Source organism: Petromyzon marinus, chromosome 54 (assembly GCF_048934315.1).
Source record: "Petromyzon marinus isolate PM22_M1 ecotype Great Lakes invasive population chromosome 54, UKy_Petmar_22M1.pri1.0, whole genome shotgun sequence".
In the NCBI taxonomy this organism is placed as follows: Eukaryota; Metazoa; Chordata; class Hyperoartia; order Petromyzontiformes; family Petromyzontidae; genus Petromyzon; species Petromyzon marinus.
In genome coordinates, this window is record NC_133720.1 from 5,010,326 (window position 1) to 5,037,066 (window position 26,741).

The 26,741-nt window shown below is 51.5% G+C and overlaps 2 protein-coding genes across 2 annotated transcripts in view; both read left to right on the top strand.

The window, feature by feature from the left end:
• COX4I1 (cytochrome c oxidase subunit 4I1) overlaps window positions 1-26,741 on the top strand; it is a 293,476-nt gene that overhangs the window by 220,520 nt on the left and 46,215 nt on the right. The window lies entirely within an intron of this gene.
• Window positions 1-26,741, top strand: part of LOC116954178 (Wilms tumor protein 1-interacting protein homolog) — a 75,892-nt gene that overhangs the window by 29,952 nt on the left and 19,199 nt on the right. The window contains exons 3-4 of the mRNA XM_076052100.1: window positions 22,377-22,478; window positions 25,247-25,314. Of these exons, the coding sequence (XP_075908215.1) occupies window positions 22,377-22,478; window positions 25,247-25,314 (170 nt within the window). The remainder of the gene's footprint in view (window positions 1-22,376; window positions 22,479-25,246; window positions 25,315-26,741) is intronic.

Genomic DNA, 26,741 nt, shown 5'->3' on the forward strand with positions numbered 1-26,741 from the left:
GCGACGTCGCGCCCCCCCCCCCCCCCCCTTTGGAATCTCTTCGAGCGCAGCCAAGGCAACGTCGCGAGGTTTCCCCTCCGCTTTTTGCAAAAACCAGCTTTTTTAAGTAAGCGTATTGCACGGCGCGCTGTTCCGTGGATTTGTATTTTCTTCAACAACAACAACAACAAACATTTTCGCTGCTACAATTTTTGTTTGAGACAAGCTGTACGAGCGAGTCCCGTCACAGGTCGCCGTCGATGGCGTAAATGCCCAGAAATTTCCATAAAGTTGGCCCTGGCTGAGAGAGGAGAGAGAGAGAGAGGGCCCCCCCCCCCCCGCCGCATAACGGCGGCGACAATGGCTTCATCGCGAGAGCGTGGCAGGAATGCGCCTGGCCCTTGTTGCGTTGGGGCCACGCGGGTAGAGGCTGGGAGCTCGCGCGCGCGCGCTCGCGGGCCCCCTCCGTGCACCGGTAGTAGCAGATGGCTGCTAATGCGTCACAGATGGCGTCTCATTAAGCATACAAACCCAAAGTGGTTAATCTAATGAGCGGGATCCCCGCGGGGGTAATGTGCAGAGGCAAAAAAAACGGAAATTCACAAAAGTATTTGACCATGCAACAGCGTTTCCTTTGTGCTCTTCAGTGTGTGTGTGTGTTTATTTATTTATTTGTGGGGGGGGGGGTGGTGGGGGGGGGGTGGGGGGCTGAGGAATTTAATCAGGTAATCGCCAAAAAGGATGCCTCTTGTAACGCCACCGCCACCTTGCAGGCGAATCGTTTCAAACGCTCGCTCAACGCTGCCCTCAAACGTGGAATGTTTGAGGGACCGGCCTCCGCCGAGCGCTGTGGGTTTCCGTGCCGCGCGGTTTTAATTGGCTGGGCTGGGGCGTTGCCCTCACCGGCGTGCGATGGCAGTGGCGGCTTGAGAGGACGTGGGAATGTGAGGAAAGCAAAAAAGGCTGATTTGATGCATGGTGCCTTTTCGTGAAACCTTAAGCAATGGGACTTGTACCGTTTTTTTGGTTTGTTACGTAAATTCTAACTTTGCTGACGGCGCAAAGCGGCCTAGAACTTAAGGGCGCTCGTGACGGTGCAGTGGATGAAAATACATTATCGGCGTGCAGAGGATCAAAGTTGGTATATATGAATATAATAACAGAACTTGTGATAGAACAGCATTTTTTGGTGCTGTGCAACATTGCTTATATTCTTTGCGCTTAGTCTCAGTACTTTAAAAAAAAATTTAATCGGACAATTTGGGATTTTTGGTATTGGCCAAACATCCCAATCCTGAAAATTTGACCTGCAAATCGCTCGAAGGGGCTCATACACAGCAGCAACATTGCCCCTCCCTCTACAGCCAAGACTGCAGGGTCACCGCATCATCACTCCCGCCTTCAGATGCGCTTCTGCGGCCGTCTGGAACGCTCTTCCTTCTGATATTAGGAAGCCGCTGGGAGCAGATTGGTAACGCATTTCTTTAGCACTGTTTTTTGTGCTTAGTTTGTTGTCCTCCTCCCCGCGCCTCCGATTAGCACGGTTGGCTACCTACGATGCGAAAGAACTTCAGCGTACACACAGAGACTCGCACAGAGACCCATAGAGACCCATAGAGATCCATAGAGACAGTAGCCCAGTACGGTACAAAAGTTCAACATACGTACATCGGCTCACAGTTTGGTGTCCTTTCCCTGCACTTCCGGTTAGCACAGTTGGCTACGTACAGTGCGAAAAAAGTTCAACGTTCACACACTGCACATGAGACATGACAGGGGCCCTCCTGACAAGACTCGGCGAGGCTCTCCAAGGTGAACAAGCGCAGCTAAATACATAAAATGCCTCAAATAATCATCGCTCTTAGCCTCGTGTTCCACCGCCTCACGGCTGTGTCTTTGCGACGTTACAATTACGTTGCGCTGACCCCGGAGCATCCCCCCCCCCCGCCACCCTCTCAATATCGACCGGCTGCCAGCGTTTTTTTAAACGTTCACGGGGGTTCATGTCTGTGGCGAAACTTAAACCCGCTGATGACCCATCTGCGAGCTGCACCGCCGTGGGCTGCAGCGGGTAGTGAATTCTGCTGCGCGATTAACCCGCTCTGGCGGCGACGGAGTCGGCGGGAGCACTTGATCTCCACCGCCTGACTCGCATTTGATGTTTTAATTTGCCCACTTTAAACCCCCTCTTTACAGTGATTTTTTTTTAAACGTAATTACCGCCTGTTGTAAATGACGGTGGACGTGAAGCCAAGAAACGTACGTAAGGTCATTGGCAGTGCCGGACGCGTTATTCGCGGGTGGCTGTAACCGCTGCTCGTAACGCGAGTGTCTACCTACACGGGAGGGGGGGGGGGTGGGGGGGGGGCACTTGTAGACCTCTCCCTCTGCACGGTGAACATTTGTGTGCACGTGAATATTGCGGGCTATTAACCCGTTCCGATGACGTGCGTACGTGAACGTCATCGGTTTTACTTCCGATCGCGTTCCGATGACGTACACGTGTGCGCCTTCGGAAGGCCTGCCCAGGCTTCCACAAGGCCCCCCACGTGGGAGGGCACATGGCACGCAGTTTTGGCGCCAGCTACCGTAGAGTTGCGGCGGTCGTGTCTTAAAAATAACAACGGCGCTGCTGCTACGCCCCCCCCCCCGACTAAAATGAATGCCGAGCCGTTCGAGCCTTCTGAGATTCGGCGTTGAACGGAACCACCCACCGCCCTGAAACTTGCGGACGTCACCAGAACGGGGTTGGCGATCCTGCCGTCCGATGCGCTTTTCCTGGTCGTAACCGCGCTCTGTTCGGCGCCACGTTCCCCCGACGATTCCGCCGTTCGTGCCCGTGGGGAGCCTCTTCGGTGGATTCGTGTGCCGAAACTCCTCCCGCGGCATCGCCTGGCAGCGTGGATGTGTCCGGGACGTCGTGCCGGACAACCGTGCTGGGGGGGGGGGGCACGCCGAGCAACCCGAAACCGCTTCAGGAGAGCTGCACAACACAAAACCCCGAAAGATCCACGCCGTAGAACTGTCGCAGCGCGATTGAGATCTGGATAGCGCCCCAAGATGCTTTCGCATCTCAAGACACGGCGCGTAATTTGGGAGCGTATTTATTTTCTAGAGTGCTCATGAAGAAGACAGACCTAAGCTACCCCCCCCCCCCCCCCCGATGCGGCCATCTATTGTGTAACCTTGTCGACAGAGGGAAACAGGCCTTTCGCTTTTGCAGCTGCTGTGGCGATGACGTTGCTAGTCCGCGCACGCCTGAATTGTCATTAAACGTCTGAGGAACAGCTTTTCCGTTGTTGTAATGGGATTTCTTTCAATCGTAGGCAGCCTCCCCACCGGACAAAGGAAAAAAATGAAGGTGATAGATAGATGACCCTTTTTTTAACAAGGTAAGCGCTCGTTGCGAGGAAAGAAGTCTCTTGTTCGGCGGAGACCTGCCTTTAACTACTTACAGAGCCCTTTGTGCATTGCACAGTGGCGCGTGACACAACGATCAGAGGACCTGTCGGCAGACGCGATCGGCCTCCGGTCGTTATAAATCCAGCCCGTCCATCCGTACCAGTCACGGTGAGGCTGCACTGTTTGTGTGTGCATGCTCGCGCAACATTTTAATTGCAACGAAAAATGTAAAAGTAAGCGGCATTCTCGGTGCGTTAAAGTAAACCAAGCTTATGATATTATTCCTCTCCCAAAGACAGGCGTTGTTGTTGAGTAGCTTTGTCCGGGGGAAGGGAGGCTTGTAAACCGGGGCATGTTAAGCGCGTGGATCACGAGCGCCACGTGTTGTGGGGCTAGCTAGCGGGTCTTTAGCAGGTCTAGCAAGTGGGTCTATAGCGGGTCTAGTTAGCGGGTCTTTAGCTAGCTAGTGGGTCTTTAGCGGGTCTAGCTAGCGGGTTAAGGCCCGCTTCATGCGTGGGCGGGGAGCGGTGGTACAGCAGTTACGGCGCTATGCTCTGAACTCGGCGACCTGAGGTTCGACTCCCACTCGCGGCCACCAACACCAGTGCCGATTATCGGAACCGGTCCTGGGCCTACCCCTGGGTTCGACTAGGCCTCAAAATGATTAGCTGGCCCGATTGTGCGAACATCTTCACGGGGCAGACAAAGGTGGCCAGGCGCGGTGGTGCTGACCACCCAACCCCTCGTGTGCCGTGCCAGCCTTCATCGGTGCTGCTCGCTATAAACGGCACTTGCCCCAAAAAGTATTTAAGGCTATACGGGGGATCTTTGTCATGTCTGTCTGTGTGTGTGTGTGAAAGCCCCACCGCCACTCTGCGAAGAAGCCGCGAGCCGCTGTGATCCTCTTATTATACTGTCTAGACAGTCTCCCTCTGGGTGCGGTGTGTCGCGCTGTAGGTGTGGGGGAGGATGGATGGTGGGTGGGTGGGTGTGTGGGTGGTGGGTGGGTGTTGTGCCACGCTGTAGGTGTGGGGGTGGATGGTGAGTGGGTGGATGGGTGGTTGTGCTGCTGAGATGGAGGTGTGGGTGGGTGGTTGGGAGGGATTGGGTGTTGTGCCGCGCAGCTCAGGGATGTTATTTTACCATTTATCTCGGGGTCACTTTCGCCAGCCTTGAAACCTCATGAAGAAAAAAAAAAGTCTGAACGAGATTTTTTTTTAATCGCAGCTTTCGTGGAAAAAAAAACAAAACGCGTTTTTAAAATTCCTGCTTTGCCACGTAGGCTTCTGTGTGTACGTTAAAATGACAGCTCGCACGATTTTCTATTTTGGCCGGTATCAACCGTACCGAGAAGTACGGACTTTTATTTTGTTTCTCACGGTGCTAACCCCGAATAGTATAAAATCTGTTCACGCCACGCACAGAACGAACAGTTAGCCATGAGCCCTGTGGTGCAGGAACACACACACCGAATTGTCTCTGTTCAAATCAAGTGGTTGAAATTCCACATTTACGTGGCAGGGATGCTCGCCTGTGTTTTGCCCGTGCGCCTTCGTGCACAGATGCCTCCTGCGTTGTCATTTCGTTCGTGACGTCGCCAGTGGTGTGGCAGCCGGCTTACCCATGTGTTGGTATATGGGGCATAGTGACACAGCAGATCGCAAACTGCGTTGTACACCCGGCTACCCGAATTTGATGAAGCCGCCACGGTGGCGAGACGTTAACTTCCTCGCCAGGTATACAGGAGGTCGTGGATTCGATCCCGACTCTTGACGCCTGCTTTATATTTGGAGTTTGGATGTTCTCCCAGTGGTCGCGTGGATTTTTCTCCGGGTCCTCCGGTTTTTAACCCTTCACATTTGGAATCGACGTGCGTTCAGAACATTTGGCTGTTATGAAATGTCAACGTCATGAGCCACTTCGTTGAGCTATCATCTGTGTCCAGGTTGCTTCTGAAGAGGAACGGCAGAGCTCAGGTGGGCCCTTACATGGTTAATAAAAACTAAAAATGTGTTCCTGGCCACGGCAAACATCAGTGGCATGAACCATCTGACCTGGGTTCTGGGTCTTCCTCCTTGCAGCAGCCCAAACTAACGAGCATCATGAAGCATACACGACAACAGTATTCTGACGTTGGCCAAATGCGCGGTGCTTTGTATCGTCGCAATAATCGTCGGGATTTATAGAAGCAAACCCCCCCGTGACCGAGGCCTTCTCTTTGTGCGTCAACATCTTTCAAAGAGCATCTTTTATATATCTGCCAGCTTTCGGGCATTATACCCCCCCCCCCCACCACAGTAAATGTGGAGCAGAGCTGCGTAAATACTACCATGGTTTTGTGTTTGCCAAGCAAAATAAATCATCCGTGCATATGCGTGCATTTAAGTCGTAGTCTGGCAACGTTGCCTACTTTCGCAACATTACCGAACAAAGATTTTAGGAAACAGCTGCTTTGCACTTAAGCGCACGTGGTAAACAGATTGTGAGATCGCTGGGAAATTTGCCTTGTGGCACATTATATATGTGTGTGTGTGTCTCGTGTGTGTCTCGTCTCCGCTATTCCTGGTGTAGCGTCACGCCCAGAGGTCGATTCGAGCTCGTGTGACAGGGAATTAACCACTACAGGCTTGTTCATGTCAAAGAAAATTCACCTATTAGCACAGTGACCAATCACATTTTTTTCAGAATATAATAATACAATTAGACCAGTATGATGACATTATTATTGTCATACACGGTACAACCCTTTGTTGATCCCACTTTTTTTTTTTACCGAGTAAGGCCCACTGAGCTATAACAGCTCTTTTTCAGAAGCGACTACTGGTGGAGTACCGCTAATACATTTTTAAAAATCTAATTTTGACAGTGATGAATAAAGTAATTATCTAAAAGCACATTTATATTTTACGGTTTTTAAATCACCTTTTTCACTTACCTAGACACACAAAACATGTATGAAATACATGTTTGATGTTTACCCTTGACAACAATGCAGCATAACGCTGTACGCCTACCAAAATGCATTCTGGGATACTTGAAATCTGTGCACGGGTGATTAACAGCCTGTGACCTCTCACACTTCAGCATCGCAGAGAGGAGAGGATTACTGTTAATCCAGCAGTGATGCATCACAAGATAAGTTATGCAGCGGCCGTTCTATTCTTGCCTATGGCAATGTGCTCAGGAGCGGATTTTTCTCCGGGTCCTGCGGTTTTTTTCCCCTCCACATTTTGAATAAACATAGCGTTGAGAGTATTTGGCAACTGCTATAAATGTCCACGCAATAAGCCACCACCTCGTTCAGCCATCATTTGTGGCCAGGTCACTTTTGAAAAAGAGCTATATGGCTCAGTGGGCCTTACCTGGTAAAATAAAAATAGTAAAAAAAAAGTGGAAATTAATGTCGCGGTCTGCCAGCCCCACCATAGTTCGTGGAATTCTTCTTCCTCCGTTGAAGGAGCTCGCATCACAGTGGTTTTACGATGCGATCCATCGTTTGGGTTGCTTGACCACAATACAGCGGCTGCCACCCCTATTTGCACCAGAAATTAACACTTTGATGTAAGTTCAACAACGACTGACATTTTAAGAGTTTGCTTGAGCAAACCTCCATCTGCCCGATGAACATGTTACTTCCTAAATTTAATTTTAATTACAAGTGCAGTTTGTTTTGCCGACCGCTGCTAAGCGTCTACGTACGCACACGCCGCTCTGTGAAGACGAATTTGCGCCCTAACGACAAATGAATTGTCGCCCTAAACCAAAATCCACGTCCGACAATCCCCCCCCCCCCCAAAGTGAGTTGGTAGTGGTGTCGCTGTAAACACCTCCACGTGAACACCGTGGACATTTTTGGCCCCCAAAATAAAATGTAAAAAAAAAACACCTGACTTTTGTCAACACCAACTACTGGTAGCTATCTGCGTTCGTTCGTCCGCTCGCTTCTGTGTTACGACGGGGTGATCGTTCAAAACGGGTGCTCTCTGTCCACATTATTGCAGGCCCGGAGACAAATCGATTTAACAGCACAAATCAGAGGTTTTCTTTCTGCTGTTTGGGAGCACACATCTGTGTGTCGTTGAATAAACGCAGCGACCATCCTGAATTAATAACATGAACAAGCAGACAATATTCCTACGTCGTAAATCAAGCTCTCCACGTAAAAATACACGGGCATTACTTGCGCAAGCCATCAGCCGGTACGGTCCTTCTGGTGCTGCTTAATTACAGCAGCAGTGGGCGCGTGTTCACACACACTCAGACTCGCACAGAGATCCATAAACCCACAGTGGATACGCGATTACACGGACTCTGGACTTGCACATAGAGACCCATACATAAACCCACAGTGGACACAGATCACACGGACTCATAGACTCGCACATAGAGACCCATCCACCCACAGTGGATACAGATCACATGGGGCGCTATGCACTTTTAAGTATAAATAGAAAAATAATTTCTTTCGAACTGCTTTTTGTGTATTATTTTTTATTGGCAAGGTTGCCGACGTACGATTGCAGAAGTTCAACGTACATACAAAGTAGAGATCAAATTTTCCGAATTCCGATGAGCCACAGCCAATCACAAGTGCCTCATTGTTCATCGTAAGTGACTCAGATTAATCTGTACAGTAGGGATTTTTTTTTAAACGCCGTTGTAAATATTAAAATTGTAAATAATTAGCAGCTATTACATTATTAAGTCGATGGTAAAATACGGCCCAGTGTTCTCTTGAACCAATCCTTCAAATGTGGGCAACGTTTGGCAAATGTTTGCGAGGGTGAGTTTGGAGACTTTTGTAACCGTGTGGGGACGGTGGGGTACAAGTAGGGTAGCGGACTTGACTAGGTAGCGAACTCAAGTTTACCGAGCTCTCTCGCCGCCTGATCAAGCTCGAGGCAGTGCGAGCGAATGGCCTTCGCCGCGTCCGATGTTGAACTTTTTATACCTCAGTGGGCATTGCCTGGGTGGGATGGGGGGGGGGGTTAGTTTTATTTGCAGGTTGTTGGGTGATTTGTTTACCTTTCTTGGTACTTTGCACTGCTGTCGTGTTTTTACACGCTTTCATTTAACTCACTCTGTTGTTGTATCCTCAAATCTTGTAACTCAATTGAAACCCACTTCCCAATGTGGTATCGACTGCAAACAATACTATATTCTATCATAAAAATAAAAATATATATTTTTAAACATTATTTTTTAAATGTTATGTTTTGGCTACGGTAAACTGACGTTGGCTGTAATTGGCCACGGTCCCCTTACGTTGTGGCAAGCTTCGGGGCCACTTCCTGGAGTCGTGGAGTTCTTACATTACTAGTACATTTCATAAAAGCGTGTTTAAAAAAAAAAATATTACTTATTTGTATTGTGTTGGTGTTGTTGTAAAGTCCTTACCCCGTTGCCCCTTATTGGACATCTGTGAATTTAAAAAGAGCTTCATAGCTCATCGGATTGCTCCAGTATAGATACAAAAAATATTCTGATTCTTTGTCGTGAAAAATTCTGAAGCCCCTGGAGGAGAGGAGGAGCCGTATTGGTCCGAATTTCATCGATACGTTGGCCACCCACGCTTAGAGAACATCTTCGGAAACTTGGCAACCTTGTTTTGGTTTGGCGGAGGCTAAGTGACAATAATTTTAGGATAAATCTACCTAGCGTCGCCGAATTTCAGTCGACCGACGTGGCCGGATTTTTAGTTGACACGGGGTGGGGGAATGTTCCCCTTGGGCCACAGACATTTACTGGACGTCTGTGAGAAGAGAAAGAAAAACGTTTTATAACTCATCGGATTTCCCCCAGTATAAACGAATATTCCGTTTCTGACCATTCTACCGCGTGGGGCTTAAAATGACCCCCGACGCACAACGTGGATCGGCACAGTGGGGCAATTTACACCCGGAAAGCGGTCAACAAACCGCGGGCGATGCGAGCTCGCGGCGTGCGTGGCAGCGGCGGCCCCGTGTCGCCTGCGCCGGTCACGACCCAACCACCATCACCACCACCCGCACGTCTTTCACCGTCAAATTATCTGCGACGGCGACGAGATGCCGGACGGGCGGGCGGGCGGGTGGATGCCCGTGAACAAGAGCTTCCCAGCTCGTGAGATTTCCCCCCCCCCCCCCCCGGTATAAATGAACAGTGTCCGATTCTGGCGGAACGATGCGATTATCCGTCCACCACGGCACGGCTCGGGAAGACTTTTCCACTCTCAAAGGCAGCTCGGCAACTGGTGGTGGTGTGTTGTGTGGGGGGGGGGGGTGGTGGTGAGCGGCTGCCTACCGCTAGTGCGTGCGTGTTGCCGGCTCGGGCTCGTGTTGTATGGGTGGGGGATGGGGTTCGGACGTTGCTGAGGTTTGGTGGTTGTGGTTGTTGTTGTTGGTGGTGGCGAGGAGGGTAGCGAGAGAGAGATGGGGGGGTGGGGGTTGTGGTGACCCAAATTTCGCAGCCAGCGTGCGAGCAGTTACCCGTTGGGTTGGAGACGCGTTGGACCGGAGATTTTCCAGCGCAGAGGCACGCCAGGAATTTGGCCCGGCCCGACCCTTCCTTTCACAGTCGCTGGGCAGAAAAAGCTGAGAGCTTTATAGGGTGGCAGTTAGTGGAAGGGGGGGGGCGATGTGTGTGTGTGTGCGTGGTTTTGTGTGTGTGTGTGGGGTTGCATCTGTGCTTCGGTTAATTGTTGTTTTTGTTGTCTGCTGTGTGTGTACGTCTGTACAACGTGTGTGTGTGTGACTGCACGTGTTATATATTTGAAACTGCCGAATTCTCATGTACATGCTCCACGCTTTGTTTGACCTTCGGGTGGGAGGGGGAGTGTGTGTGTGTCTGTGTGTGTGTCTGGCTGTGTGTGTGTGTCTGATCGCCCCCCCCCCCCCGTGTACTAACGCCACCACGTGTGCTTTGTGCACGCCGTGCACCCGGTGGTTCTCGTGTGTACGCGCCTGTGTTTGCGTATAGGGGGCGGCAGGGGGGGGGGGGGTGTCGTCTTTGTGTGCGTGTGTGTGCGAATTTGGGGAGCGGTAGTGTAGCGGTTAGCGCTAAGAACCCGGCGTCCCGAGTTCCATTCCCGCTCACGGCCAACACCCAGTGACGATGATCTGAACCGGTACCTGGGCCTCCCCTAGGTCGACTCAGCCTCAAACCGGGCTCAAACCGAGCTGCACAAATCTCAGTTGCACAGTGCGCGCGTGCGCGTGTGATTTTGGGGAGCGGTGGTGTAGTGGTTCGGCGCACTGAGCTACAAAAGCCGGCGAGCCGAGTTCGATTCCCGGTTGCAGCCACCAACACCAGTGACGAATTATCTGAACCGGTCCTGGGCCTCCGCGAGGTCGACTCGGCCTCAAACGAGTACCCGGTGCGGTGTGTGGTAAACATCGCCGCCACTGGGGGAGACAAAGGCGGTCGGTCGTGGTTCCTGGCCCACCCACCCCCTCGTGTGCCGTGTGCCGGCCTTCGTAGGTGCTCGCGAACAGCACTTGCCCCAACCCACTGTTAAGGCCATGCGGGGGATCTTTGTCTTTGTGTGTACGAATCCCTCGCTGTCCTTCGTACAGCGGCGGGCAAGTGCGGCGCACGCGGGTCGCGTCCGCTACGAGCCGCGAGCAGCATGCACGTTGCCGCGTGTGTGTGGAGTCGGGGGATAGTCGGCGGGGTCGGCGTGCCTTTGGGGTAGTGGCAAGCTGCTGAAGAGAGGCGAAGGAGGAGGAGAAGACAGAAGGGGGGGTCGCAGTGGTGGAGGAAGAAGGGGGTGGGTGGGTGGGTGGGTCCTGGGGGCGGCGGCGGGGGGGGGCGGTGGAGAGTTTGCACGGGGTTTTTTTTTTCGTTGTGTAGAATCTCGGAAACAAGGCGATCCATTGTCCCTGGCGGGGCCGGGATTGTGTGGGTGCAGCGCTGCACCTGACGGGGCTAACCCCAGCCGCATTCCACAAGACCACCGCATTCACATGCAGCCAACCAGCCAGGGGGCTGCTGCTGACCTGCCTGCCGCTGCTGCTGCTTCTCCTGCTGCTTCTTCTGCTGTTTCTTCTTCTGCTTATTCTTTTGTTGCTGCTGCTGCTGCTTCTGCTTCTGATGTTTCTTCTGCTGCTGCTGCTGCTGCCCAGACGAGAATACAAGTTAAGAACAATTTTTTTTTATTTGACCACATAAAGCCCCGCTGAGCTTCTGTAGCTCTTTTTCAGGTAGCGACCTGGCTATCACAAATCATAGTTCAGCGCAGTGGCTTGTCGTCACGTGGAAATTGACGGCAGCCAGATGCTCTAAACGCGCGATGTCGATTCTAAATGCGGAGGGAAAAACCGGGTGGACCCGGAGAAAAATCCACGCGACCACGGGGAGAGAGAGAGAGACACGCGCACTCCAAATATACAGCCAGCAGCAGGCGTCAGGGTTGGGATCGAACACACGACCTCCTGCACACCAGGCGAGGTAGTTGACATCTCCTAGCCACCGTGATGATGATGAGAGAGAGAGAGACACGCGCACTCCAAATATACAGCAGCAGCAGGCGTCGGGGTCGGGATCGAACACACGACCTCCTGCACACCAGGCGAGGCAGTTGACATCTCCTAGCCCCCGGGGAACCCATCGTGTCGCGCTCAAAAAACGCGACCTATCTTCGAAATATATATATATTTTTTTTAAATACATTTGTTTTAAATTCGATTTGTTTTGCTCTTCACAATAACAGAGTCGCCCACGCTGCAGAAGGCCGGGCGACAAAAATAAAACAACCCCGCTGCGGATGGATGTACGCCAGGCCCCATGTACCCGACCCGTCCTGGGTGATGGCGGGGAGGGGGGTACAGACAACCCGGGGATACTTTCGAGATCCTTCAGAGGCACAGGAACTGCCTCTCTTCTTTGGGTATAACAACGCATTAACAAAGTGTAAATGCGTTTATAAGCCGAAGCATTTGTGCAACAAAACGTTTTTTTTTTCGTAAACTACTTTTTTTTTTTCTGAACGTACATATGCTGTTCGTTTTTTTGTAACCGTTAGGCTTTGCTGATGTTGGAAGGATGTCTCAGTGGATCGCGTCTTTTTTTTTTTGCAAACAGAACTTTGGTGAACTGGCCGAGTGAGCAGTGGCAGCGAGTTTTACGCTCATCGCGGCGGCGGTTCGGGGTCATGAGAAGAAGCGTGGCGCCGTGTGTGTGTCAGTGTCAGTGTGTGTGTGTGTCAGTGTGTGTCAGTGTGTGTGTCAGTGTGTGTCAGTGTGTGTCAGTGTGTGTGTGTCAGTGAGTGTGTCAGTGTGTGTCAGTGAGTGTCAGTGTGTGTCTGTGTGTGTGTGTCAGTGTGTGTGTGTCAGTGTGTGTGTGTCAGTGTGTGTCTGTGAGTGTCAGTGTGTGTGTGTCAGTGTGTGTGTGTCAGTGTGTGTCAGTGTGTGTGTGTGTGTCAGTGTGTGTCAGCGTGTGTGTGTGTCAGTGTGTGTGTGTCAGCGTGTGTGTGTGTGTGTCAGCGTGTGTGTGTGTGTCAGTGTGTGTCTGTGTGTGTGTCAGTGTGTGTCAGTGTGTGTGTGTGTGTGTGTCAGTGTGTGTGTGTGTGTCAGTGTGTGTGTGTCAGTGTGTGTGTGTGTCAGTGTGTGTGTCAGTGTGTCAGTGTGTGTGTGTGTGTCAGTGTGTGTCAGTGTGTGTGTGTGTCAGTGTGTGTGTGTGTGTCAGTGTGTGTCAGTGTGTGTGTGTGTCAGTGTGTGTGTGTCAGTGTGTGTGTGTCAGTGTCAGTGAGTGTGTGTGTCAGTGTCAGTGAGTGTGAGTGTCAGTGTGTGTGAGTGTCAGTGTGTCAGTGTGTGTGTGTCAATGTGTGAGTGTCAGTGTGTGTGTGTGTGTCAGTGTGTGAGTGTCAGTGTGTGAGTGTAGGGGAGCGGTAGTGTAGCGGTTAGCGCTACGCTGCGCTATGAACCTGGCGACCCGGGTTCGATTCCCGCTCACAGCCAACACCAGTGACTATTATCTGAACCGGTCCCGGGCCTCCCCTAGGTCGACTCAGCCTCAAATGAGTACCTGGTGCGGTGTGTAAACATCGCCATTAGGGAGACAAAGGCGGTCGGGCGTGGTACTGGCCACCCACCCCCTCGTGCACCGTTCCGGCCTTCATAGGTGCTCGCTAACAGCACTTGCCCCTACAGTCTGTTACAGGCTATATGGGGGATCTTTGTCATCTTTGTTGTGTGTCAGTGTGTGTGTGTCAGTGTGTGTGTGTCAGTGTGTATGAGTGTGTGTGTGAGTGTGTGTGTATGGGGAGCGATAGTGTAGCGGTTAGCGCGCTGCGCTATGAACCTGGCGACCCGGGTTCGATTCTCGCTCACGGCCAACACCAGTGACGATTATCTGAACCGGTCCCGGGCCTCCCCTAGGTCGACTCAGCCTCAAATGAGTACCTGGTGCGGTGTGTAAACATTGCCACTAGGGAGACAAAGGCGGTCGGGCGTGGTGCTGGCCACCCACCCCCTCGTGTACCGTTCCGGCCTTCATAGGTGCTCGCTAACAGCACTTGCCCCTACAGTCTGTTAAGGCTATATGGGGGCTCTTTGTCTTTGTTTGAGTGTGTGTGTGTGAGTGTGTGAGTGTGTGTGTGAGTGAGTGTCAGAGTGAGTGTCAGTGTGTCAGTGTGTGTGTCAGTGTGTGTGTCAGTGTGTGTGTGAGTGTGAGAGTGTGTGTGTGAGTGAGTGTGAGAGTGTGTGTGTGAGTGAGTGAGAGTGTGTGTGAGTGAGTGTCAGTGTGTGTGAGTGTCAGTATGTGTGAGTGAGTGTCTGTGTAATTGTGTGAGTGTCCGGGAGCGGTAGTGTCGCGGTTAGCACGCTGCACTACGAATCCGGTGAGCCGAGTCTGATTCCCGCTCATGGCCAACACCAGTGACGATTATCTGAACCGGTTCTGGGTATCCCCTAGGTCGACTCAGCCTAAAATGAGTACCTGGTGCGGTGCGTGAACATCGCCGCTGGGGAGACAAAGGCGGCCGGGCGTGGTGCTGGCCACCCACCCCCTCTTGTGCCATGCTGGCTGGCATTCATTGGTGCTCGCTAACAGCACTTGCCCCAGCAGTCTGTTAAGGCTTTGTTTTTGTGAGCGTCAGTGTGAGTCGCGCTCCAAATTGAGCAAACTTGATAAAAAAAATTGACTACAGGGAGGTCTCAGAGGACGTGGTGGGGGTTAGGGCTCTAGTACTATATATTACTATATCCTACTATACACTACTATATTATTCTAAATACTACTATATTATTCTTTATACTACTATATTATTCTATATACTACTATATTATTCTATATACTACTATATTATTCTATATACTACTGTATTCTATATACTACCGTATTATTCTATATACTACTATATTATTCTATATACTACTATATTATTCTGTATACTACTATATTATTCTATATACTACTATATTATTCTATATACTACTATATTATTCTATATACTACTGTATTCTATATACTACCGTATTATTCTATATACTACCGTATTCTATATACTACTGTATTATTCTATATACTACTATACACTACTATTGCACTATATACTACTATATTACTATATACTACACTTCTATATACTACTATTTTATTATATACTACTGTGTTACTATACGATATAAAATGTAAGAGTGTATATACAAAAGCAAATGAATGTTTAATAAAGTACAGCACAGTTAACGATTCACTTATCCATCTGTGTAATGATAAATACGAAAGGTGCGGGCCGGGGTGAACTCGCTCCTTGCGCGGGCGATACGGTGACAACGCCGTCAAATTCACGTTCGCGTGGTGCCGGGGTGGGTGAGGGTGGTTATCCGACTGCCGTGCGGTGCCGCGTAAGTCCCGAGTCGCACCAAGGCGCGAGTGTGAATTCGGGGATCGGTCGCGCGTAAAAGCGGGTCCGCGTACTCCGATACCTCACTTGTATTTTGTCGATTTAAAGCTTTCGTGACTGCAAGGATTCATCCGCTTTGGTTCTATTCGGTAAAGTCGCGTAGAACGAGAATAAAATGGCAAAATGAAATAAGACGATAAAAATCTCACGACGTTTCGGCCACAACGCGAGCGGCCCTCTTCAGGTGAAAGAGCAGAACTGTCGGGACGACAGAGCTTGAATGAACGCTGCTGAGATTCGTAGCGTCTTTTAAGCTCGCCTGAAGAAAGGCTACTTGTGTTGTGGCCGAAACGTCGTGAGAATTTTTGTTTGTCTTATTTTATTACTTTATTCTCATTCTACGTGACTTTACCGAAAGAACCAAAGAAGATGAAACCTCACTTGTAATTGATTAAAACCGCATGGCAACAGCGCCCCCTACTTGACGGCAGACCATTGCCGCCCGTGCAATGCAGCCGCCTTCGCTGATAAGCCGCGCGCGGCGGGAATGTCGCGAAAGGCCAGAAAACGGACCTTGGTAGAAGCCCTCCAGCTAGCGGCAGTGGCGGTTCACGTGGCCGCCTCTAGTCCAGCGGCCGTGGAGGCAGCAGCGAAGGGAGGGGTTGGTGGATCGCCGCACACAGATGTTGTGAAACTCCCTTGCCGTGGGTGTCGAGGAAGTGCCTCGGTTCTCTGGCTCGCCAGGACAAAGGCGGTACAGCCAATCAGTTTTCCACCTGTACGGAGATCGAGTGTTTCCCCCTCGCACGCGCGTGTGGGGTTTCTCCGGGTGCTCCGGTTTGCTCCCACGTGTGTAATAAACACAAGTCGACATTCGTTTGGCTGCAAACATCCTTAAAATTAAAACCCAATTGCGGAACCCTCCTGAAACGGATTCCTGCGGCACTCTTTCACCTCTAGTTGGCGTTGTTGGCTACGTACGGTGGCTCTCCTGGATAAAAAAAGTAAAATGTTAATTTGCATGCTTTGGAAAAGGTGTCTATTGGGTGTTTGAACATCTTAACACCTGTTTTATTGCCAGAAAGGGTAAAACCTATTCTTGTTTTTTCGTCACTTGGGTTACGGTACTGGCAATTTTAAGGCAAACGCAATGATTACCTTCGCCTGGTCACGGCATCTTGACATGCACTCGAGTTAAGCCACTGCGTCCAAATTGACGCCGTTATTTTATCCCTCTGTTGTGAATGTTACCCCCCCCAACCCCCCGCCCCCCGCCCGCTCATCGTGCAACGGTTACCACGCCGGATTTGCAATCCCAGAGGTCGCCGCTTCAATGTAACCTCGCCGCGCCGCTGTTCAAACGGGCCCGATATTTTCTTCAACAGCTCCATGCCCGCCACCTGTGCCCCACCCACCAGAAAAAAACGTTCATCGATCGGCAAGTCGTGTGGTGAATGGGTAATGCTCCCGAGTGCTCCCCACGAGTCTTCCAAGACTCGTGGCCAGTATGGAAGAGGAGGCCAAATACCACCTCGAGCAGGCAGTGTTCCTTGTTGCACACGGGGCCACCGACGGCCGCTGGTGGCCATTTAGTGCGGTCCCCTGACGTGCGCCCCCCCCCCTCCTGCCTCTCTGAAAATTCATTAAAAAAGGGAGCTCCTCTAGGGCGCTGCAGTGGCGAGATGTTAACTACCTCGCTTGGTATGCAGGAGGTTGTGGGTCTGATCCCGATCCTTACGCCTGCTGTGTATTTGGAGTTTGCGTGTCTCTCTCTGTCCGCGGTGAGATGTTAACTACCTCGCCTGGTATGCAGGAGGTTGTGGGTTCGATCCCGATCCTTACGCCTGCTGTATATTTGGGAGTTTGCACGTTCTCCCCGTGGTCGCGTGGAGTTTTCTCCGGGTCCTCCGGTTTCCCCCCCCCCCCCCACATTTAAAATCAACGCACGTTTGGAGTACTTGGCTGCTATAAATTTCCACACGATAAGCCACTTCGTTGAGCGATCATTTGTGGCCAGGTCGCTTCTGAAAAAGAGCTAAGTGGGGCCTTACCTGGTAAAATAAGTAATAGTTTACTGTCGTCTATAGTTTCCAGAGCTCTGTGTAGTTGGAGGCCCTAGAACTCTGTGTAGTTGGAGGTGGCATGACCGAGCAATTGCAGGGGCAGCGCCTTTACATATCTTAAATATCTCTCTCCGGTTTCCTTTCCGCGTGCAAGCACAGCAGGTTCACTTAAGGAGGGGTCGGGGTTCAGCCAAACACGCCGATGCAGAACCCCTCCTGGAAAGAGGCCCCCCCACTGCCCCAACCGAGACTTTGCGAACCGTTCCCTGATAAACAAGGGACATTATAATAACAGTAATCGCGGACGATTTAACTCGGAACAAATTGGCCCTGTGTGTAACCGTAGCCATCCGTTACAGGTCCACCGCTGGACGAGGGCCTAACAATTGTGGGGTGCCGTGTTGTTTTACTTCTTTCCCAGGAGTTGCGCGATCCCTCCCAGTCCCACGTGGCCTCATTTCACGGCTTCACAATTTGCCCTCGCTATTTCCTCGTGCCTCCCCCTCCTGCCTTGGTGTGTACCAATGTGAGCAGGGTTTTGTTGGTACCGTATTCTCTGGTTTATAAAGAAACTGGGTGGTTCGTCTTATAATCCGGAAGACGGCGGAGGCTAAATGACAATAATTTTGGCCTAAATCTACCAGTACATTACCAGTCAGGGGAATCGCCAGCCTGCCAGAAGAGACTATCTCTCCCCATCTTATGTATATATGTTGAACTTCTTTCACACGGTACATAGCCATCTGTGCTCATCGGAGGTGCGGTGGAAAGGACAAGAGACTAAACACACAGTGGTTTTAAAGACATGAGTTTTCAATCGAGATTTAAAAGTACATAGCTACAGCAGTCTGTCTGTAATAATCTTCCATAAACCGTCTCTCCTCATATACAAAGCGGCGCATTCATAACCATATTGTGGAATGCTGCTCTTTGTTTTAGTACCGTATGGTCCCACTTTATAAACCAAGGTTATTTTTTCCGCAAGCATCCAATCTAGATTTCACAACTTTACATTTTACACCTCGATTCTCGCTTCCCCAGTATATCATATTTTCCAGATTTCTTCTTTTTCAAAATGGCCCCAAAGTTGGAGGTGGAGAGGGGGCGGCGGTGAGGGGGAGTGGTGGCATTGCGTCTTAATTTTCCGGAGCGTCTCATAAATGCGGAGAGTACGGTTCGCGGCTCGCGTACAATTCACGCCGCTCGTAAATACCTTCAAAGCACACGGCCCTTCTGCTCTGGGTGTGAGCCGTGCGCGTCACGGCAGCTCCGTTGCTCAGGCAGTGGAGCTGAGAGGGACGAGCCTGGTTCACGTCACCCTTTGCCCTTCCGGCGACGTACGCGTGCACGGTAAATAGCGATGGTGTGTGTGCGCACGTCATAAGTTTTTCTCTTCCGATTCCGTTTCCGATGACGTACGCGTGCACGTACGTCACGCCGGAGGGAAAACCGAAATGAAATGACTTCGTCAGTACCGAGGCTCTCTCACACAAGGCCACGCGGGCAGGGCGCGTGGCAAAGTTTGGCGCCGGCTGTCGCAGAGTTGCGGCGGTCGTGTCGCTACGCTTCTGTGTGGTGAGTAACGACGTCTTTTAAAAACAGCGGCGCTGAGAATAAGACGCCTCTCCAAAATCAAATAAACGCCGAGCCGCTTGCGCCTTCCCGAGATCCGGCGGTGGACGGGACACCCCCACGGCCTGCAACCTGCAGGATGTCTCGGAACGGGGAAAAGGGGTTAACGGAGCATTTCATCTCCCCCACTGCTCGTGGTCGTAGGGGACCTCACTTGAAGATGTTTTCTTGTTCATGTTTTTGTTTTTTTGTTTGTTGCAGGTTGCGCCCGATTCAAGAGCCGAATGGCTCACAGGGCTATACCAAATAAATGAAACTAAAACTAAACTAAACCTCCCCACCGGCATTGGAGAACGCTGGCCTCTGCCAAGGAGTGTTCACATTTCGCCGAACATCGGTACAAATGCTCCACAGCTGTTTGCACTCGTGGAGACAACACTTGCCCAGATTTCAAGAAAGTTCCCGTGATGTGCGCCGTTGAGACGGAGTTCATGGGAATATTTGGGTCGGTGTTACTTGGCATGTTCTCGCGTGATGTGCAGCGAGAATCGTTATCGATTGTGGTTGCGTGGGAACGCCTTTGCGTTCACACGGCTACAAGATCGTACGCCCATTGGGAACCAGCTCGAACCGTCCGTGCATCCCCGGTGGATATAAAATGACGAGCGCTTCGTGGGAATTTTCTCCTACGGTGAGAGTGACCCCTGCCATAGAAATGTGGAATTTCCATCACTAAATATTTCTGCCTGGCAGAAACCGGGCCGAGAGCGCATCCGAGCGGGAATGGTCGTGTCGGTGAATAGGTGCCGAGCGAGGGTGGTGATGACGCATGGGGGAAATGGGTTTGTACGACCCAAGCGATAGAAACAACTTCTATTGTTCACATCTGTTACTACATCTCCAGCCCCAGGGATTGTTGCGAGGGACGCGTGTAAAACGTACGTGTGCGCATACTCACAACAACCAGAGCTGCTTTTTAACGTTCTCATGGTGACGAACGAGACTGCTCCACCGCATCGTCCCCGCATGCCTCGCACCCCCCGTCATTACGTTATAATCCAGTTATGAATACTGCGCACTGTGGACGGGATTGACAAACCGACCTTTGATGCACTGCCATCTGCTGACTTGGCAAGTCTCTACGATTCACTCGCCTCCTAGATGCAGCTCAAGATAAACATGACGCGAAATGAACTGTAGAGTTGGGATTGTCCTATATATTATGAAGTAGAGTAATCAATTACCCTCCTGATTGCCGACGATATTACTCGGCTAATCGGATAACATTTGGGGGGAAAAAAGTGGAACGTCTGTTGGCACGTGTGCCCCTGGATGAAATGTGATGTGGGCGGGGCTTGGTGACATCATTGACACAATCAGCCAAGTAAAACTGGGTGTGGCTTGTGCTGGGGGTTTCCAGCCTTCGGGAGGGTGTATGTCCGTACGTTGACCTTCTTTCGCACTGCACGTAGCCGATCTTGCTAATCGGAGGTGCGGGGGTGGAAAGGAGAACAAACTAAACACAAAGAGAAGGCGGCGGGGGGAGGCGTGATATCTGGGCGGCCACTGTTTTTTTAAAGGGTCGCAACGCATCGGTATCGCTCGCGCCTCACAGCAACAAGCACCCGGGTTCGTTTCCTGACTCGGGTGCCATTGCGTGTGGGGCTTGTGCGTTCTCACCCCGTTCTACACATGGGTTTTCCTCTGAGATCCCCGGTCTTTCCTCCCATGGCTAAAAGCTTAAAAAGAAATTGGTGTCATTGGACCAAGCATCCACAAATGCTGACAAAGTTCACCTGCAAATGACTGAAGCGGGATTACGCATTGCAGCATCGCACCATCGCAAATGTGCGATCCTAACAACAATGAACATTTAAATAACAAGCCGCACGAACAGATTATCGCAGATAATAAGACGTGCACGCTGTCAGGTTATGCTAACCCAGGGGTCGGCAGCCCGCGACCCCGGAGCCTCATGCGGCCCTTTGAAGGACTACTTTCGTGACGTTATTTAACAAGGGCCCACCGTCTCGTATGCACGCCGTGACTGCGGCTCTTGTCGTATTTATTTTGCTGTATAGCTAATTGAAAGAAGAAAAAAAATGGCTCCTTGTTATTTTGGTCTGCCGACCGCTGTTGCGAACCAATGTGAACCTCCTAACACGGGGACTGGCTGTCCTGGCTATTTCACATTAAAAAAAAAAATACTGCAATACTGCAACGTGGAAACGATAGTGGGGGGGGGGGGCAGGGTGGAGGGTTGGGGGTGAAACCTTCCTAGGGGGGGGAGGGGGGGACCCTCGCTGGAGATGCGCTGGCTGAGCACGCGAACGCTGGCACCGCCCGCTCCTTACGTAACGCAGCGGTTGCCATTTCCGCGAAAAAATTGTGGAATTCCACGTGGCTCAATTCAAATCGCAGGGCAGGCCCACGGTCCAACATTGAGGAACTTTTGGTAAGAAGGAAAAGGAAAAGCCCATTGCCACAATTGCAATTTCACTTAAATATTTTGACGATCCGATATTTGAGATGCACATTTTAGATGATAACCAGGCGAAGGTGTTTGGATAGTTTTCGTAACGGGCTACTTTGTACCTCTCGCTCCGCGAGCCACGGGGCCCCCCCTGTTCCGCGTGGCCCCCCACCACGTAGGGGGGGCCCTGGGGGTGCCCTCCCCAACCACGTCCGAGAGCCGTGGGGGGGTGGGGGGAGCCACCGTCGATGTTTGAGAGTCACGACCGAGACCTCACCTTCATGCCATCGGGTCGTTTGCGGGGAACCTCAAGCAACGACTCGGTGCGATCTCTTCACCCGAATTGCACAGTCTTGTCTTGTCAGGTGCATTCTGAGCTTATTTGTATTTTTCTGGAGTGTTGACATTTTCATGCGAACGGCGCTCGGTGGTCCTTGGGTGAAAAGGCGGCGTTATAAAAACACAAGTTGTCACCGTTGCCGTTTGTTGGTAGAGTTGCGACGTTAACATGTGGCGCAACGATGGGGATATGGCCCACCGCATGCTCGCGAGTCGTTTTTGCTTCCTGTCAACATCATGGCATTGCCTGGCGATCGAATGAGAGTATGTATGTGTGTGTGTGTTTCAATGTTGACCTTTTTTCCACACTATGTAGCCAACCGTGCTAAGAGGAGGTTGAAACTTTTTGTTTTATCTTACCAGGTAAGGCCCGCTGAGCCGTATAGCTCTTTTTCATAAGCGACCTGGCTGTCAAAAATGATAGCTCAATGATGTGGAAATTTATAGCAGCCAAATGCTCTAAACGACGTGATGTTGATTCTAAACCGTGGAGGGAACAACCGGAGGACCCGGACAAAAATCCACGCGAACATCGGGGAGAGAGACACGCGAACTCCAAATATACAGCAGCAGGCGTTGGGGGTCGGGATCGAACCCACGACCTCCTGTATACCAGGCGAGGTGTTTAACCTCCCGACCTGTGGACACGGGAGTGGGCGTATTCATGGAGCGACGGAAGATGATGACGAATGTCGCTTGTTGTTTTGCGTGCGCGCTGCCGTCGCAGGCATGTGCGTCAAGTGCAACAAGGGGGTGTACGGCTCCAGCCAGGCGTGCCAAGCCATGGGCAACCTCTACCACACGTCATGCTTCACGTGCAGCTCCTGCGGTAAGCCGCCCCCCACCCACCGCCCACTGCTCCCCACCACACAGCGCCGCCCCCCCTCCCCCCACCGCCCCCCCCCCCCCCCCCCCCACCACCACCGCACAGCGTCGCCGACGTTGCCTCGGAGAGCGATGGCGACGTGCCGCTTTTCCCGGCACGTGTGCCTTTTTGAGATTGTTTTCTTTTTCTTGGGGGGGGGGGGGGGGAGAGCCATCGTCCGGCTGTGGATTTACAGAGGGCTGTCGTTATTATTTTTCTCAAGTGATAAATAGGCGCGTGGCGCGCGTCCTCCGAGCACCGTTGACAGTCTTCGCGTTGTCGCGTGATGAATGAGGAGGGGTGCGCACGAGCGAGATCCCTCCCCGCCCTCGTTCACGCATGCACGTACGCACGTTGGACTTCTTTCGCACCCTACGTAGCCGACCGTGCTAATCGGAGGTGCGGTGGGAGGGGGGGGGGGGGGTCAGGACAAGAAAACGTAGGTATCGTGTGTCTGTTCCCATTCACTCGCTAAACCCCATGGTATCAGAGAGTTCGCCTGAAGGCACCGCTGCGTGAACAGGCTACGGGCTCGGTGTCATTGCCCGAGGCTCCAGACGGGCAGACGAAGGCCGCCACCATTCAAGGAGAATTCGTGCGGATCGGCTTCAACGCTTGTCCCTTCAGAGCTCCCATTTCAGAGGGCATCGGCACGTTACTTTTTTGTTGTTGTTGTTCATTGTGCTGAAACAATTCGTCACATTTCAAGGAAGTTTTTTTTTAACAGGGGACCTTAAATAAACGACAGGTTTTTTTTTACAGTTATTGTTTGTGAATCGCACGGTCTTTTATTCCAACTTCTGAAATCCCGTCAGAAGGGGGGGGGGGGTAAAGGAGCGTGTTTGCGCGGAACTTTTTCTCGGCATTCGCCTCGCGCCGAACTCTGGCCGCCAAAAAAAAAAAAGGTGCTCGGCCCCGTTTGCGACTTCCGTTCGATCGGGCCGCTTTTTTTTCTAAATGCGACCGTCAAAACATTTCACGGGCCGCCATCGTGCAAAAAAAAAACTCAGACCGTTGAAACCTTTGAAAGTTTTTTTAAAAGAAACAACAAAAAAACCAGCATTGTGAGCCGATTTAGTCGAGAATACCGCACACAGCATTTTCAGCCGCACTTTTCTAGAAAAACTAGTTTTGTGTTTGGGGATGAGGGCTGGGGATGAGGGGGAAGGGATGGGCAACCTCAGAGCGCTCAAATCCCTCCTGACGGGATGCAGGTCGAGCGACTATGCTCACTATTTATGCGTCTATATGTTTTACTTGGTAAGGCCCCACTGAGATGCTCTATGTAAGCTCTAGTTTCAGAAGCGACCTGGCCATCACAAATGTGTGGACATTGATCGCAGCCAAGTACTCTAAACGCGTGTCGTTGATTCTAAAATGTGGAGGGGGAAATTCGGAGGACCCGAAGAAAAATCCATGCGAGCACGGGGAGAGAGAGAAAGAGAGACGCAGACTCCAAATATACAACACGTGTTGGGGTCTGGATCAAACCCACGACCTCCTGCATACTAGGCGAGGGAGCTCACATCTCGCCACCGGGGCACCCTGCACATTACGGAGATCAAGGGAGGAGGATGCTGTGAGTGAAAGGAACTCCCCGAGGCCACCAAATCGCTTGGCACGTTTTCATTCTTTCTCTTCTCTGTGAGGAACGCCCTCCTCCTCCTCTGTGGGGTTTTTTTGTTTCACGTTGCACCGCGCGCGAGAGGGAACGGACGCGTCGTGGCGACTCGTCGATTGGCAGCGAATGTGGACCCCCTTCACAGAACGCACGGACTGGGGTGGGTGGTGGGGGGGGGGAATTGGCAAGGGACTGCACAGTGCAAATTCGACGGGCACGAAGCACCGACCGGAGCATCGACCACACAAGCGGTGAACCAATTGTGAACTCCAAAAAAATTATACCGAGGCATTGGAGCAATCCGTCGCACATTTTGTTTCGGTGTTACGCAAGGCAAGCAGGGGGGCGGTGGAGGGGGGTGGGGGGGGCAGCTCACTGAGAAGTCCACGGGAGTGGGCACCCATTGTGGTCGGTGACCTCAAGAGAAGATGCACGGATTGCTGTAATTGGAGCAAAAGACTCGACACATTCATCGCCAACTAATTTATGTTGTAAAAGCAGTCCATGGGAGGTTATACATTGATTTTGCAAGTCCAAAAAATTCTGAAAACCTTTGCCAACTTCCTAAACCTTGAGTCGTGGCACGTTCCCATGGGAAATTAGCACAGCGTGTTCTCTTTATATTAAAGACGTCGCCTGTCTTATTGAAACTCGGAATACTTGGTCAGAGAGAGCCTTTCACTTTATGGTGGGAGGATTCCTAGCATACTCTAAATAAGTATTTAACGATCTATAAAGTACCATGCATATGTGTGTTAAACATCTTTCGCACCGTACGTAGCCAACTGCGCTAATCGGTGGTGTGGGAGGGATAGTACAAGGAACTAAACGCACAGAAAATATATGCACCACAGTCAAATTCCATAATCAACACCTACCACATTCGATTCACATTTATTTCCTATTTTGTTTTATAAATACAATCTTAATTGGTGAAACACCGGGCGATGTTTCCGGTTCCTTGAGAAGAGGTTATGCCGGGGTTTGACCGCATCGTTTTTATTGTGGCAACTCGAAATAAAAAAACACATTTTGGGGTTTCTGTGTCACGTTTTCTCCCCCCACTCCTGGTAACAACCTCGCACGTATTCTGATTTTTCGTTTGATTCAGGTCGGACACTCCGGGGAAAGGCCTTCTACAACGTGACTGGAAAAATATACTGCGAGGAAGACTACCTGGTAAGAACACAATTTAGAATCAACGTGCTCTTTGGAGTATTTGGCAGCTCTAAATGTCCACACATGATAGACCACTTCGTTGAGCTATCATTTGTGGCTCGGTCGCTTATGAACAAGAGCTACATAGCTCAGAGGGCTTTAACTGGTAAAATAAACAATAGTTATGCAGTGGTAGGGTTATTCGATTATCATAATCGTAAAATATTGGATCCATTTTGTCTGTGTTGATGATGGGGGGGTGGGGGGTGTTGTTTGATCATACTTCCCCACGCCGGTCAATGAGGGTTGGCGAATCGGTGGGTGGGGACCGGTTCAGATATCCCTCACCCGCCGCCGATGTTACAGACATGGCCGAGAGTCAAACCCAGGTCACACCGGGTTCACAGGTTCGGCGTGCCACAACCGCCTTAGGTTTGCCACTGCTCGACGCAGTCAGGATCATGCCGGGTATTATTTGACGCGCGAGACACGCTTTTGCCGTGTCTTCCCCCTTTCGACAAATCGGTTTCTGTCTGACGGGGGAAGTGAGCAATCCGCGAGGGCGGGGAAGGGATGCGCGGCCGGAGAGGGGAAAGCGACGCGTGTGCAGCCCGGGCGGGAGATAAAACTGGCACGTGCCGTCATCGCGGAGGAGGTGGGCAGGCATCGACGCGGGAGGATGTGAGAACACTGCGGTGGCGAAGGAAGCACGTCGCCTGAAACCCCTTTCCCATGCAGAGACGCCTCCCGTTCGCCGCCGAATCTGGGGAACGCGCGAGCGGTTCGGCGTTACATGTTATCACGAGCGAGGCGTAGCAGCGCCATTGTTTTTAAAGACACCGCGGAGAACTTTAGCGACGTAACCGCACCACCACCGCCGCCCCCAGACACGGCCACTTAGTAAGGGTTTGTCACGTGAACAAAATGTACTTTTTAGTTTGAGTACTGCGACGTTTCTCTGGTGACTACAACCAGCCTCATCAGGCGTATTTGCCAGAATTGTTAAGAAGTATTCCTGTTTCCGGTCTTAAATTGAGTAAGGTGATGGTATCGCATTACTCTATTTAACGTCATCACCTTACTCTTTTACATCTGACACCGTGACGTCGAAGCGCGTGGCCCCCCAATGCGGGGGGCCCGGGGCAGTTGCCCCGATTCGCCGCCCACCCTAGGGACGGCTCTGCCTGTACTATTATCATAATTACGAAATCTGGCTGGGTGGTGCACCGGAGGCTGCGATCGAAATCCAGGTCAGAGGTCGACTCATCCCTCTGGCCGCTTAATTGCGTACGTTGACAACGATCCTCGTGCGGATGGACCGCCTCCCACACACAACGGGGATGTGGAACTTCTGTCGCTGACCCAGGGCTGTAAAACCGGAAATGGGTGCCGGTCTGCCGTGTCGCCCAGCGACACGGGAGACCGCGTCGACTCGCCGTTTTGTAGTT